This window comes from Heptranchias perlo, chromosome 26 (genome assembly GCF_035084215.1).
Source record: "Heptranchias perlo isolate sHepPer1 chromosome 26, sHepPer1.hap1, whole genome shotgun sequence".
NCBI lineage: Eukaryota > Metazoa > Chordata > Chondrichthyes > Hexanchiformes > Hexanchidae > Heptranchias > Heptranchias perlo.
In genome coordinates this window covers 36,826,686-36,841,271 of record NC_090350.1, presented here as the reverse complement: position 1 = coordinate 36,841,271, position 14,586 = coordinate 36,826,686, and the positions used below count along the sequence as shown (strand labels likewise).

At 42.9% G+C, this 14,586-nt stretch overlaps 1 protein-coding gene across 3 annotated transcripts in view; it reads right to left on the bottom strand.

Moving 5' to 3' along the window:
- The window catches only part of mecr (mitochondrial trans-2-enoyl-CoA reductase), a 56,139-nt gene extending 43,932 nt beyond the window's left edge, over nt 1–12,207 (bottom strand). For all 3 annotated transcript variants that reach the window (XM_068006796.1, XM_068006798.1, XM_068006797.1), the window contains exons 1-3: nt 12,004–12,207; nt 6,586–6,683; nt 562–693 (exon numbers count right to left, since the gene is read on the bottom strand). In XM_068006796.1, the coding sequence (XP_067862897.1) occupies nt 562–693; nt 6,586–6,683; nt 12,004–12,164 (391 nt within the window). In that variant the 5' untranslated portion in view covers nt 12,165–12,207. The remainder of the gene's footprint in view (nt 1–561; nt 694–6,585; nt 6,684–12,003) is intronic.
- Between the last annotated feature and the right edge of the window lie 2,379 nt (nt 12,208–14,586).

Here is a 14,586-nt window from a genome sequence, read left to right as displayed (position 1 = left end):
CAGGATACCGGGAGAACTCTCCTACTCTTCATCGAAATAGTGCTGTGGAATATTTTGCTGCTCATAGAAACCAGAAGTTCCAGCTTAATTTCCTGGTCTGTGCTGAGTTAGCTTATCTCAGCCAGTGCAGCTATTGAGGTGCTACAATTGGCCTCTGTTGAATTCTGCTAATTCAAATTCAAACTTTGCAACAAAAAAAAACACCTCCTCTGCTTTTTTATTAAAATTGCTTTCTTCAAACTCCTGCAGAATTTGAGCTTTTTTTCAAGCAAAAAATGACTTTGAATTAACAGGAGTAGTGTGTACAAATCAGTCTGTTATTTGCTAGGTGTCATTTTGAGTAGAAAACTACAAATGATACAGGGTTTTTTAAAAGCCATCCACTATGATATTTCAATAAATTAAAGATATGCATCAAGTTGCAAATTACACACAGGAAAAACAGTGACCAATTTTTAAGTTTGTAACATTCACATAATAAACTGCTGCAGCACACCCATTAGAATCTATTCCATGTTTGCTACATCATCTTTGAAAAGATGAAGAATTACAGAAACTTACCCAGCCCTGTATCAGATGGTATCACCCAGTCTCCTGGCTTCACATTAGTCACTTTACTGCCTACATCGAGAACTTGTCCGACACCCTCATTGCCTCCAATTGCTGGAAGATCAGGGAGAACAGGGTAGGTTCCTGCAAAAAGAAACCCACATAATGCAAAGTGTGAGTAAATTGCACACAACTGTCAGCTTTTGTTAACTGTTCAGCATGCCGGGCTGTATTATAATACAAGCAGGGATAAAGTGGGTCACTTTCTGCCTTGTGGATGGAAGGTGAGCCTTAAGCCACTTACACAAATGGTTTATCATTTTGCTTCGGTTTTATTTGCTTGTTTTCAAGAGGACTGAACAGTAAGCCACGGCACGGCAGCTGGGGAATTTAAATTCAATTAATTAAATAAAATCTGACATTAAATCATCAAGTTGCAAATTACACACAGGAAAAACAGTGACCAATTTTTAAGTTTGTAACATTCACATAATAAACTGCTGCAGCACACCCATTAGAATCTATTCCTTGTTTGCTACATCATCTTTGAAAAGTAATGGTGGTCATGAAACTACCGGATTGTCGTAAAAACCCATCTGGTTCACTAATGTCCTTTAGGGAAGGAAACCTGCCGTCCTTACCTGGTCTGGCCTATATGTGACTCCAGACCCACAGCAATGTGGTTGATTCTTAATTGCCCTCTGAAATGGCCTAGCAAGCCTCTCAGTTGTAAAATCTCGCTAAAAAGTCATAATAAGAATAAAATTGGACCACTAGGCACCGGACACGACAAAGGCAAACCAAGCCCAGTTGACTCTGCAAAGTCCTCCTCACTAACATCTGGGGACTTGTGCCAAAATTGTTAGAGCTGTCCCACAGACTAGTCAAGCAACAGCCTGACATAGCCATACTCACAGAATCATACCTTTCAGCCTATGTTCCAGACTCTACCATCACCATCCCTGGTATGTCCTGTCCCACCAGCAGGACAGACCCACCAGAGGTGGCAGTACAGTGATATAGTCAGGAGGGAGTGGCCCTGGGAGTCCTCAACATTGACTCTGGACCCCATGAAATCTCATGGCATCAGGTCAAACATGGGCAAGGAAACCTCCTGCTGATTACCACCTACCGCCCTCCCTCAGCTGACGAATCAGTCCTCCTCCATGTTGAACACCACTTGGAGGAAGCACTGAGGGTAGCAAGGGCACAGAATGTACTCTGGGTGGGTGTCTTCAATGTCCATCACCAAGAGTGGCTCGGTAGCACCACTACTGACCGAGCTGGCCTAGTCCTGAAGGACATAGCTGCCAGACTGGGCCTGCGCCAGGTGGTGAGCGAAGCAACGCGAGGGAAAAACTTACTTGACCTCGTCCTCACCAATCTACCGGTCGCAAATGCATCTATCCATGACAGTATTGGTAGGAGTGACCACCGCACAGTCCTCGTGGAGATGAAGTCCCGTCTTCGCACCGAGGACACCATCCAACGTGTTGTGTGGCACCACCACCGTGCTAAATGGGATAGATTCAGAATGGATCTAGCAGCTCAAAACTGGGCATCCATGAGGCGCTGTGGGCCATCAGCAGCAGCAGAATTGTATTCCAGCACAATCTGTAATCTCATGGCCCGGCATATTCCCCACTCTACCATTACCAACAAGCCAGGGGATCAACCCTGGTTCAATGAGGAGTGTAGAAGAGCATGCCAGGAGCAGCACCAGGCGCACCTAAAAATGAGGTGCCAACCTGGTGAAGCTACAACTCAGGACTACATGCATGCTAAACAGAAGCAGCATGCTATAGACAGAGCTAAGTGATTCCACAACCAACGGATCAGATCAAAGCTCTGCAGTCCTGCCACATCCAGTCGTGAATGGTGGTGGACAATTAAACAACTACCAGGAGGAGGCTCTGCAATCATCCCCATCCGCATTGATGGCTGAGTCCAACATGTGAGTGCAAAAGACAAGGCTGAAGCGTTTGCAACCATCTTCAGCCAGAAGTGCCGAGTGGATGATCCATCTCGGCCTCCTCCCGATATCCCCACCATCACAGAAGCCAGTCTTCAGCCAATTCGATTCACTCCACGTGATATCAAGAAACGGCTGAGTGCACTGGATACAGCAAAGGCTATGGGCCCCGACAACAGCCCGGCTGTAGTGCTGAAGACTTGTGCTCCAGAACTAGCTGTGCCTCTAGCCAAGCTGTTCCAGTACAGCTACAACACTGGCATCTACCCGACAATGTGGAAAATTGCCCAGGTATGTCCTGGCCACAAAAAGCAGGATAAATCCAATCTGGCCAATTACCGCCCCATCAGCCTACTCTCAATCATCAGCAAAGTGATAGAAGGTGTCGTCGACAGTGCTATCAAGCGGCACTTACTCACCAATAACCTGCTCACCGATGCTCAGTTTGGGTTCCGCCAGGACCACTCGGCTCCAGACCTCATTACAGCCTTGGTCCAAACATGGACAAAAGAGCTGAATTCCAGAGGTGAGGTGAGAATGACTGCCCTTGACATCAAGTCAGCATTTGACCGAGTGTGGCACCAAGGAGCCCTAGTAAAATTGAAGTCAATGGGAATCAGGGGGAAAACTCTCCAGTGGCTGGAGTCACACCGAGCACAAAGGAAGATGGTAGTGGTTGTTGGAGGCCAATCATCTCAGCCCCAGGGCATTTTCCTAGGCCCAACCATCTTCAGCTGCTTCATCAATGACTTTCCCTCCATCATAAGGTCAGAAATGGGGATGTTCGCTAATGATTGTACAGTGTTCAGTTCCATTTGCAACCCCTCAAATAATGAAGCAGTCCGAGCCCGCATGCAGCAAGACCTGGACAACATCCAGGCTTGGGCTCATAAGTGGCAAGTAACATTCGTGCCAGACAAGTGCCAGGCAATGACCATCTCTAACGAGAGTCTAACCACCTCCCCATGACATTCAACGGCATTACCATCGCTGAATCCCCCACCATCAACATCCTGGGGGTCACCATTGACCAGAAACTTAACTGGACCAGCCATATAAATACTGTGGCTACAACAGCAGGTCAGAGGTTGGATATTCTGAGGCGAGTGACTCACCTCCTGACTCCCCAAAGCCTTTCCACCATCTACAAGGCACAAGTCAGGAGTGTGATGGAATACTCTCCACTTGCCTGGATGAGTGCAGCTCCAACAACACTCAAGAAGCTCGACACCATCCATGACAATGCAGCCCACTTGATTGGCACCCCATCCACCACCCTAAACATTCAATCCCTTCACCACCGGAGCACAGTGGCTGCAGTGTGTACCATCCACAGGATGCACGGCAGCAACTCGCCAAGGCTTCTTCGACAGCACCTCCCAAACCAGTGATCTCTATCACCTAGAAGGACAAGAGCAGCAGGCACATGGGAACAAGACCACCTGCACGTTCCCCTCCAAGTCACACACCATCCTGACTTGGAAATATATCGCCCTTCCTTCATCGTCGCTGGGTCAAAATCCTGGAACTCCCTTCCTAACAGCACTGTGGGAGAACCTTCACCACACAGACTGCAGCGGTTCAAGAAGGCGGCTCACCACCACCTTCTCAAGGGCAATTAGGGATGGGCAATAAACGTCGGCCTTGCCAGCGACGCCCACATCCCATGAACGAATTTTTTAAAAAGTAGGTTAGGACACTGCATTTTCATTTTGCACTGGAACCTGGGTTCAAATCCAGTCCATGCTGATGGGATGATGGTCTCTCTCTAATGGCTGTAACAGTTCTAAGTAAAATGAACAGACTCACCATAAGTCCACGGGACAAAACAGTTCATAAGTCAACGCTAAATTGGCAGACTCGCTCTGGCAGTGCACATGGATGGCTGGCATGGAACTGGAAGAGTCAGTTTTGATGCAATTGGGAGCAGTTTCTGAGGTTGAGGTAAATGTAAATTGCTGAAAAAGTACTAGCCTTTTGAACTTGTGAAAATTAAATTGCAATGTCAGCAGAGTAGCTCCCAGTGAAGAAATCCAATGCAACAGGTCTCCAGCATATTGCCTCAAAATTTTGCATCCTTGGAATTTTTTCTTACAGATATGACAAACAGATTTTTGGAGGGGGAGGTGTAGGGGAAATATTGTAAATTGAAAGTATTTCCAGCATACTGTTTCTTCAACTGGAAATGATCCTCAAATGTAGAGAGAGTGAACCCTTCAATAGTCATATGAAGTATTGATTTATTTTGGCACCTCAAAATATACGCGGGCATTTTGTGACATTTCATTGTGCAATAAAACACAATTGAAGAAGTGCTGGGAACACAGAAACATGCCATTAACAATCTTAAGCAGAAGATCTTAACACTTGCAAATACTTTTGTGACAAATTACAATCAATTATTCTGAGACAGAATCAGTGTTTCTCAGGGTACGTTGCTGAATTTCTGTACTTTTCGTATAAACAAGCAGCAAATGCATTTATAAAGAATACTATCCAGATTTAATATTTGGTCTCTTGCAATTTGTTTTTGCTGGTTAATTAAAAACCCCGCATTAAAAAATTATTTGGGCAATCCAAATTTTTTTTTTTTCTCATGTCCCTCCTTTGCCAGAAGTGCTGACTTTTGCTGGGTACAGTTCCACAGGAGCTTGCAGCCTCCTTGCATCTCATGCAAGTGGCCATTCTTCACGTGAGAGTCTGGGGACTGAATGTTGAGAGGCTATTCATTCATGGCAGGGGCCATGGTTGAACTTGAGCCTTCCCCCATCCAATGTCCACACACACATTTTCCGGCCGGGGGGGCGGAAGTCACTGGATACAAATAACAAACATGATCCCTAACTGCGTTTTATCCTTCCCAACCCCAGGAGTGCTGAGGCTGATGGTCTGTATGGCAACAGCTAGCAATCTTCAATCAAAATTTATTAAGAGGATTATGGGCTTTGATCTAGTTTTTTTTTTAAGGTGAGGAAATTGCCAGACCAATTTCTCTTTCAATTTAAGTATGGAAGTCAGAGGCCATATAAACCTCTTAATTAATTTGGAATGACCATAAGAATTTAAATTAACAGTTCATTTAAAAATACGGGTCCTAAAGCATGTTCCTGAATCATGTCAAGTTGGAAGCAAGCAGATACATTTGGTTCCATTTCTTTGAATTGTATTGGAATACAGATATAAACATTAATTTACCGTTGTAATTATTCATCACTCAGTTTAAATACTTTTAAATCTGTACTGGACAGTAATGCGAGGCATTGGACATTTATTTTTTTAAAACCATGTTATGGCAGGATACAGATCTAAATTCACAGTTTGCCTTAAGGATAACTCCTGATCTCAGCTGCACTGATGTAGAAAAGTTAGAACAGATGCCAAGCACTTCACTGCAAGCCAAGGAAAAACTGACATAAAATCACCTTCATACACCTTTTAAACTACTACCAAGGCCAGTGTTAGGACAAACTGCAAGTGGCTGCCAAGTTTTACTTGTTCAAAGCCCTACTTCGGTTGTTCAAATTTCTATGCAAACTCGTACTTTTCACTAATCTTGGATATATAGTGCAGCCAATTCTGAACTTTTTCCAATTGTTCCACACAACACAACATGCTTAATGCAATTGCAAAGTTTGCTTATATGATTGAAGGACTAAAATACAACTCTTAAAAATTAATTGGGGTTACTTCAAGCAACTGTGGGCATCATGACTTGCTTCTATATGAGTCAAAAAAAAAAACCATGAATGCAGGAAATCTGAAATAAAACCTGAAAAAGCTGAAATCCACAACAGGTCTGTTAGTATATGAAAAGAAAGACAGGATAACGTTTTGGAATATTAAGCTATCTTTCTCTTTCAGATGCTGTCAGACTCTGCTACATATTTCCAGCATTTTCTATTCAAGGTTCAACCCAAACATTCTTTCTCAATGCTTTAAGCTCAATCTACACTTGAAGATAATTGTGATTTACTGAATGCAGAAAATGTATGTATTTAGCAAATCACAATTAATTCAAGTGTTTTGTTGAAACCACTCAAGCTCAGAAACATGTACCATATTACCTTGCACCATGTTGATGTCTGATGGATTGATGGGTGCTGCTAACATTTGGGCCCTGATATCAGAATCACCAAGCTGAGGAAGCTCGAGGTTCTCAAGCCTGCAACAAAAGAACAGAGCACTTCACTGATTATAAATATTTTTGATCTATTGACAAGTCCTAATTCCAAACTAAACAAATGATTTGACAAGTCAGGCTTGAAAATGACAATCCGTGTTTGTGAAATCTAATTTCCCACTAAGTGTGTACCCACTAACATTAAATGGAACACAGAGCCTGTAACCAAAAAAGGCCTAATCAATAAACAGATTGACTTCACTTGATATCGCTGAATACATTATGCCCTTTACATTTGTGAAACATACATTCAATAATCTTGGTTGAATTATCCTCGATAGATCTTTCTTACAAACTTATGAATAGATTACCACAGTATATACATCATTACAATAATATGTCACAAAGCGCAAGTATATCTTTAGTCACAAATAACTGGTATATAAAGAAATGAAAACATCGGATTTCACCATATTATTTTTCCTTGAAGTGGTTATCTTCAGGTGACACAATGGTGTGATGGGTTACTGCACTTTCACCTTTGAATCCCAGAATTGAAACTAGGCCAGGCTGATGGAATCCAAGTCTAGTCTCTGACAAACCTTCTAAAGTTGTCATAAACACATGTTGTTAAAGCAGAGCAGGGAGAGCTTTACTCCGCACATAAGTGTGCAATACCTGGGCTGGGGGCATTTAACATTAACAATAGATGTCCAAAATGGAAAATATTCCCACTAACATCCCTTACCCTATGAGCAGCAAAAATATATATGTATAAAGCAATTACATTCCTTTTAAGTGGACAAATACATCTCCATTCAAGGTACCGGAGCTTTCATTTTTGTTTCTGCTTCAAGTACTGTTGTTTGTCTGGTTGAGCAGCAGATACAGAGAAAGAAATGTCGACAAAAACATGTACATATGATAAATTTACTAATGAAAAAATACAGTGTAGAAGAGATAAGCCCTGAATTTATTCTAAAGGGCGGTTCAGATAAAGAGGCTCCACTCTACCATGGTGATAAGCCAGGATACTGCTACTAGAGGTATAAGTTACTGAATCCATTAGGTGACATGACATGCGAGACACAAAGGATTAAACAAAGTCTGAAGTGCATTTCAAGGCAGTCAGAAGAAATTATCTAAATCTCAAATATGAAATTATCTTAAACCCAGGTTAGGTTGCCGTTTTAGAAGAAATTTTGGTGTCCATTATTCTGTACAATATACACAACACAGCAACAGTGATTGGTTCCTATCTTCTATTTTAGTGTGGGTTATTTGTCAATCAGACTAGATCAAACATCTGTCTCTTCTAGGTGCAATCGCTACTGCTCAATTTGCCTAATGTTGTACAATAACATTTTATAAACAACAATGAGGTTCCTACTGACTGATACAGGGGAATATCATAGCTCCTACACGTTAGGATTTTTCTCATATCTGTGCTGTAGAGTATAATCATGTGTGATATTATCTGAGTTAGCAACAACTTATAAGCATACAGCATGGAACAAGACAAAAATGGGATTCCATTTAAGAGTACCTGGGATACTTAATATGGGAAAATGCAATTTCCACTTCTTCCCCATTTGTTAACTTCTACCATTTCCTAAACCAAACCCCTTCCCAGGAATAATAGGACATGCAAACAACCTCCTCCTCTTCCAATACAGTTCTGAAGGTGACTGCAAAGCGCTGGCAGCAGGGGTGAGTAAAAGCTTGCCTCTGTTGTAAAAGCTGTGCTGTGAGAGACATTTAGAAAGGCAGAGGTCCATAAAATGAATGCGAACTTCAATCACTGTAAGGGATACATTCAGGTTTAATAAGTAATAGACAGACACAAATAACAGACCTCAATGTCTAGGGATGGGCAATAAATGCCGGCCTTGCCAGCGACGCCCACATCCCGTGAACGAATAAAAAAAAATTTTAAAAAAATTTCTGGTCAAAGTAAAATGTCAACTGCACAATATGTGGTATCCTTTAAAAGTCTCAGGTGTTTGCATGGCATTGTTAAAGATAGCAGGTATGCTGGCATGAGGCCCTGAAACAAATTATGCTGAACAAACTAATAACCCTGTAAAAAATAAACATAAAAACACCATGTTGCCCCGACGACTCAGTTGGTAAAACCAGCATGTAGTTGAGCAAGGATTCCAACCAAAACATTAAATTGATTTTCTCTGATCAACCTGCTGGACATTTCCAACATTTTCTGTGCTTTTGTTTTATTTTTGTAAATGTAGAATTTATTATATTGGCATTCCAAAATTATGTAAACTAGCTCAAGTTTGCATTTAACATCTGTTTTTAAAACAGTTTTAGCACATTTTTGTGCAAAGCTAAATTAGTATCTCTCATAATCTAAATGTATGAAGTGTCACCACCAGATTCTTCACTGTTCTATAGTGGATATGGCAATTCTGGGTGGTTTGGTGCTGTCTCATTTTAGAGACTAAAGTGAAATTGTGTCATCAAGCTCATTATTTGAACTTCCATGAAAGTTGCATTATCCACTCAATATTCTGCAAGACAAAATCATTTTTGAGGAATGATTTAAAATATATCCTCGTGGCCCGATCAGAAGTAGATACAAATAATTTAAACTTTTAGGGGAACAGAATTTGGAACAATAAAGCTACAGCACTCACTGCACTTTTTTAAAATCAAATTAGCATAATTTATAGAATGTAGATGTTAGTTGGAAAAAGTTTTAAATTAGCAGAGGAGTTTTTAAATTGAGCAAATGGATATCTGGAATGTTGGGTATGCAGTTTTTGGCTTCTCGTGTTTGTGTAGTCATTCTCACTAACTATCCACCTGTCAGAAACTGTCACGCTCACTACCCACATGTATGGTATACTGTTTCCCCATTGCTGTAAATAAAGTTGGTTTATGATTCAGTTATACAGTGCTACAGTTTTTGGTTGGATGTAATGTGGTTTTTCTATTGTTTACACTATATTTTGTCAAGCTGCAGCACAAAGACTATGTCGCCTTGGGATGTTTTACTACGTTAAAGGTGCCATATAAATGCAAGCTCTTGTTGTAATGTCACATCAACACATTAAAACAGAGAGCTGAAGCTATAATGCATTTTGGCAGGTTGAGCAAGACCACCTCAAAGGGGTAGGCTGACATTACTTCTGCTTCAGACTGACTGTAGTATAATTGCAAATACTGCAATGCAAATTTTAAGGATGCAGTTATATAATGTGCTACCAACCTGAGACTGACAGCTGCAGAACCACCAAGACCCCTGTTATATTGTCAGGTTGCAAATCAGAAAAACATTTTGCATTTGTTTAATGTTTGCAGAGTGTTACTTTCCAAAACATTAAGACTTTGCAGTAAGTTTGTAAGGTGACCAGGAGATCCAATACTGAGTACTTGTTAAACCTAGTATCACAAGAGATGGGAGTTTCATACTCCCCACAGCTTCAAGCCCTGGTGCTAAGAAACAAGCTTGAGGGGGAAAAGGAGTCTCACACTGCTGCATTCTGGAGTTGGAGCAGGATCTGTCTCTGGAGTTATACTGTCATTTTTTTGATTTGCCGTAGAAAACTGCTGTACATCAATGTGTAATAGCAGTATAATTGCAGCCGTAGCATATCATATAGAGTTCTTCAGACCACTGGGGAACCTTGTGAATTTAATTTCTCAATTTTTGGGGGTATTAGAAGAAATGATTGCCCTGTCATCTATTCATTATTAAAATATAACTGGCATTTAAATCTGGAGCATGTTGCTTTGCACAAGCATGTAAGCACATATGTGCAAAGCTCTCCTAGCAGTAGGACTCAGCACATTAGTGATGCTGATGTGAATTGGAATATTATATACATTTTTTAAATAGGGTATTACATATGTATGACTTGACTAAGCATTTCCATTCCTACCTTGATCTGCCAAGTTTAGAATGGCACTGTCCCATCGTCCAGCTGAGGGACATTTTAAACTACCATAAAACTTAATTCTTGTAACTTCTGAGCCATAATGTTGTGGTTTCAAGCCCCACATCAGGATTTGAGCACATAATCTAGGATGACATTTCAGTGCAGTACTAAGGGAGTGTTGGATTGTCAGAGGTGTTATTCTTCAAATGAAACATTAAACCAAGTCTGTTTGTTCCCGTAGCTCTAGGTGTACATTAAAGATTCCCTGCCACTATTTGAAGAGCTATGTGTTCTCTCAATGCCCCGATCAACATTCTTCCCTCAACCTACGTCACCAGAAGTAGTTTTAAGCGATCATTCATCTCACTGCTGTTTGTGGAACTGCACTTCAAAAAGTAATTAATTGTATGCAAACCACTTTAGGATGTTTCTGACAGACATAAGGCACTATACAAATACAAGTTCCTTCTATACAGTGAAGTCTGTTGAAATTAATTTGCAGGTAAGAACATCAATCCAGTCCAATAGGCTCATTTTTCTGTTTAAAATAACAAATTCCATTTAAAAGAATCTATGAAAATTAAGCTGCTTTATGTGCAGACATAATTTAAGAATTCTTGGCACAGAGACACATAACATGGTCAGAGCTAACTTATTCCATAGATGCCATCATCTCAATTTAAAGCATCATCTATACCCCTCCAAGGGGGTTAAAGGTACCAGCCTTGTAGTGACATGGGGCCAACGTACCTAAGTTACACCACCATCATTCTCTGTACGTAAATAATAGAACTCAGACCAGCTTCCCAAAGGCAGTTAATTATTAACACTGCCACACGCTGTATAGTAGTATTAAAACAATTACATTTTTAAAAAGTTACCAGGCAATTTTATGAACTCAGCTTCGTGCCCAATTCCAGTTAGACTGCATCAAGTGTGAAACTACCCCATGGAGGTAGTCTTGCCTTTATTATGGGTGCTGTCATTTCACTATTTTAAAAAAATCCTGCCCCCCCCCCCCCGCCCTTCTGTGTGCTGCTCTTTCCCTTTTACATTTGTTGTGGTGAGCCGGTTTTCATAAGCCTCCTGAGCTCCAACCCGAAATATGAAGAACCAACTGTTAGAGAAATACGAACACAGACCAGGACGCGGCATATTTGTAGTCCCACATTTTCGCGGGTCTACGATGCTGTGCAGGTCGGGTCAGTCACACCTAAGGGCGCAAGGAATAGGGGAAAGACCCTACACCTGTCGGCGGCTTCACTCCTTTCGACATGAAAGCACCGACCACTGCTCCGGAGTGGATGTCCCTGTGGTTTAACTGGGCTGCAAGTGTTACCAGCCTGTACCACACTGCGGCCCACGGGCCCACGCAACATCAACCGGCCGCCGGTGTCCGGTGAGCTGAGACCCGGCCCGGTTGGTGTAAGGTTCTGACTCTGAATGGCAGGCCTCTCCCTTACTGGATAACACCGAGCGGCTCGCCGTGCTTGCGGTACACCAGAGCTTCACGCCGTCCCCGAGCCGCTGCTGAGCTGGCCAAAGCCCGGCCCCATGACCGGCGACTCTCCGCCCACGGCCTCTTAAAGCCCGAAACCTGACCGCAAACTCTTCTCAAAGCCATGGCCGCGTTTCTCTGGCAACGGCCGGGGCGCCTTCTGAATACGTCATCGGCAAGTGTGGACGCGGCGAGATGACGTCACGGACATCTGGTAGCACTGTTGATCTATATAAATAATACATATATATATATATCATGGTATGTTGCAGCACTTTGCCTGTACCAGCTCTTTGAGAGAGCTATTCAATTAGTCCCACTCCCCTGCTCTTCCCCCATTGCCTTGCAATTGTTTTCCCTTCAAGTATTTATCCAATTCCCTTTTGAAAGTCACTATTGAATCTGCTTCCACCGCTCTTTTCAGGCAGTGCATTCCAGATCATAACAACTTGCATAAAACAATGTTTCCTCATGTGGCTGCTGGTTCTTTGGTCAATCACCTTAAATCTGTGCCCTCTGGTTACCGACCCTTCCGCCACTGGAAACTGTTTCTCCTTATTTATCAAAACCGTTAATGATTTTGAATACCTCCTCTTAACCTTCTCTGCTCTAAGGAGAACAACCCCAGCTTCTCCAGTCTCTCCACACAACTGAAGTCCCTCATCCTTAGTACCATTCTAGTAAATCTCTTATGCAGGATTTATCTTTTATATTCTTTTCACTTAGATTTTTCAATAACATTTTTCCACTGTGTAACCCAGCACTATGGAGTACAATATTACATCACTGCGCTGTCTCAACCTCTGTGGTTTTGGTTAATTTTTATTTCCAACTCGCGTTTATATAGTGCCTTTAGCGTAGAAAAAACAGAGACGTAATCAAAAAATGGACACTGAGCCCAAGACGGAGATATTGTGAGGAGTGACCAAAAGGTTGGTCAGTGTGGGTTTTAAGGAAGTGGTGAGACAGAAGGGCTTAGGAAGGAAATTCCAGAATGTGGGGTCTAACGGCTGACAACATGGCCACCAAGTGTAGGACAGATGGAGGGGAAGAGGGCGGGGGGGGGCGGGAATGCACAAGAGGCCAGAGTCCAGAGTCAGAGGAACTGAAAGCTTGGGGAAAGGTGGAGGGGGGGGGGCGGTGGTATGGGGGTTTGTAGGGCTGGAGATGGTTACAGAGATGGGGGGCGGGGGATGTGGTTGTAGGGTTGGAGATGGTTACAGAGCTAGGGAGGGTCAAGGCCATGAAGGGATTTAAACATGAGGATGAGGATTTTAAATTTGACGTGTTGCGAGACCAGGAGCCAATGTAGGTCAGTGAGTACAGGGGTGAAGGGTGAGTGGGACTTGGTGCAGGGTAGGATAGGGCATCAGAATTTTGGATGAACTGAATTTGGGCAATTGGGAGTTTTGAAGTGCCGTTGGGGGAGTTCTTCGTTCCAGGGGAATTTCTCGGGTTATGTGGGTGGTGAGGGATACAAGGAAGTGGTTGGAGATGGCCTTGTCAGTGATCAAGACTACCAGAGTAGAGAGACTATGGGAGGTGGCAAGATTGAGGCAGTGGCTGTGAATATGGATAGGAAAGTTTATATGGAGAGAGAGGTTTGGGAGTTCAGAGGGCAAGGGGAACTGAGATGAATATTGAAATCACTAAAGATAAGGAGTCACGTATGGAAATATGGAGGGAGGATATCTTGGGGAGAAACTCAGTGTAGAGCTTGGAGGAGCTGTAGACAATGAAGATTTTAAAATAGAGCGAGAGGGATGGAATAATGTGAGGTGCTTAAAGGAGAAGAAAGTGCCAGTGGAGTAGGGGTAGAGACTAAAGTGTGACTTAGTGATAAAGGTCACGCTGCTAGTTTGGGTAGGGTCATTGGTGGATAGTATGGCCAAGTATGGAGACTTCAGTAATCGGTAGGGTGTCACCACCCATAAGCCAAGTTTCAATCAAAGCTAGGATGTCAATGTAAATATACAGATTAAGGTTGTGGATGACAAGCACCTTGCTCCTGAAAGAATAGCCATTCTGGAGGGGAATGCAGAGAGGGGTGGAGATTGTTGAGACACTGGCAGAGCCCAGGGGGGCAGCAGTGAATTGGGTGAGTGAGATGGGAAGGAGGGTATTGAGGTTAGTTCCCGGCAGGCAAGCTGGTCAGGTTGGTGAGAAAGGAGGATGGGGCAGTGGGGGTTGCTGCTCGTAAGAAGGCAGCACCAGGTGTCTCGATGGACCCTCCAGTGAATGGCAAGAGAGGCACAGAGGGTAGCTGTGGGCTTATCCAAGGGGGATTCAAGCCTGGGACAGTAGCAGGAGTCTAGGAAGGCAGAGGAGTAGTGATGTCTAGGGGTTGGGATTGAGGGGGGACAAAGTACCTGAGAAGGAATAAATGAAAGGTGGCATGGCTGGGTGACAAGAAGAGGGTGAGACAGGAGAGATGGGGCCGAGAGAAAAAAAGGGAGTCGAAATAATGGGATTGGGTAACGGAGTGGCAGCCAAAATGTGCTCATGAATGGATACAGAAGGAATTCAGGTTACATAGACACGGCGGAGA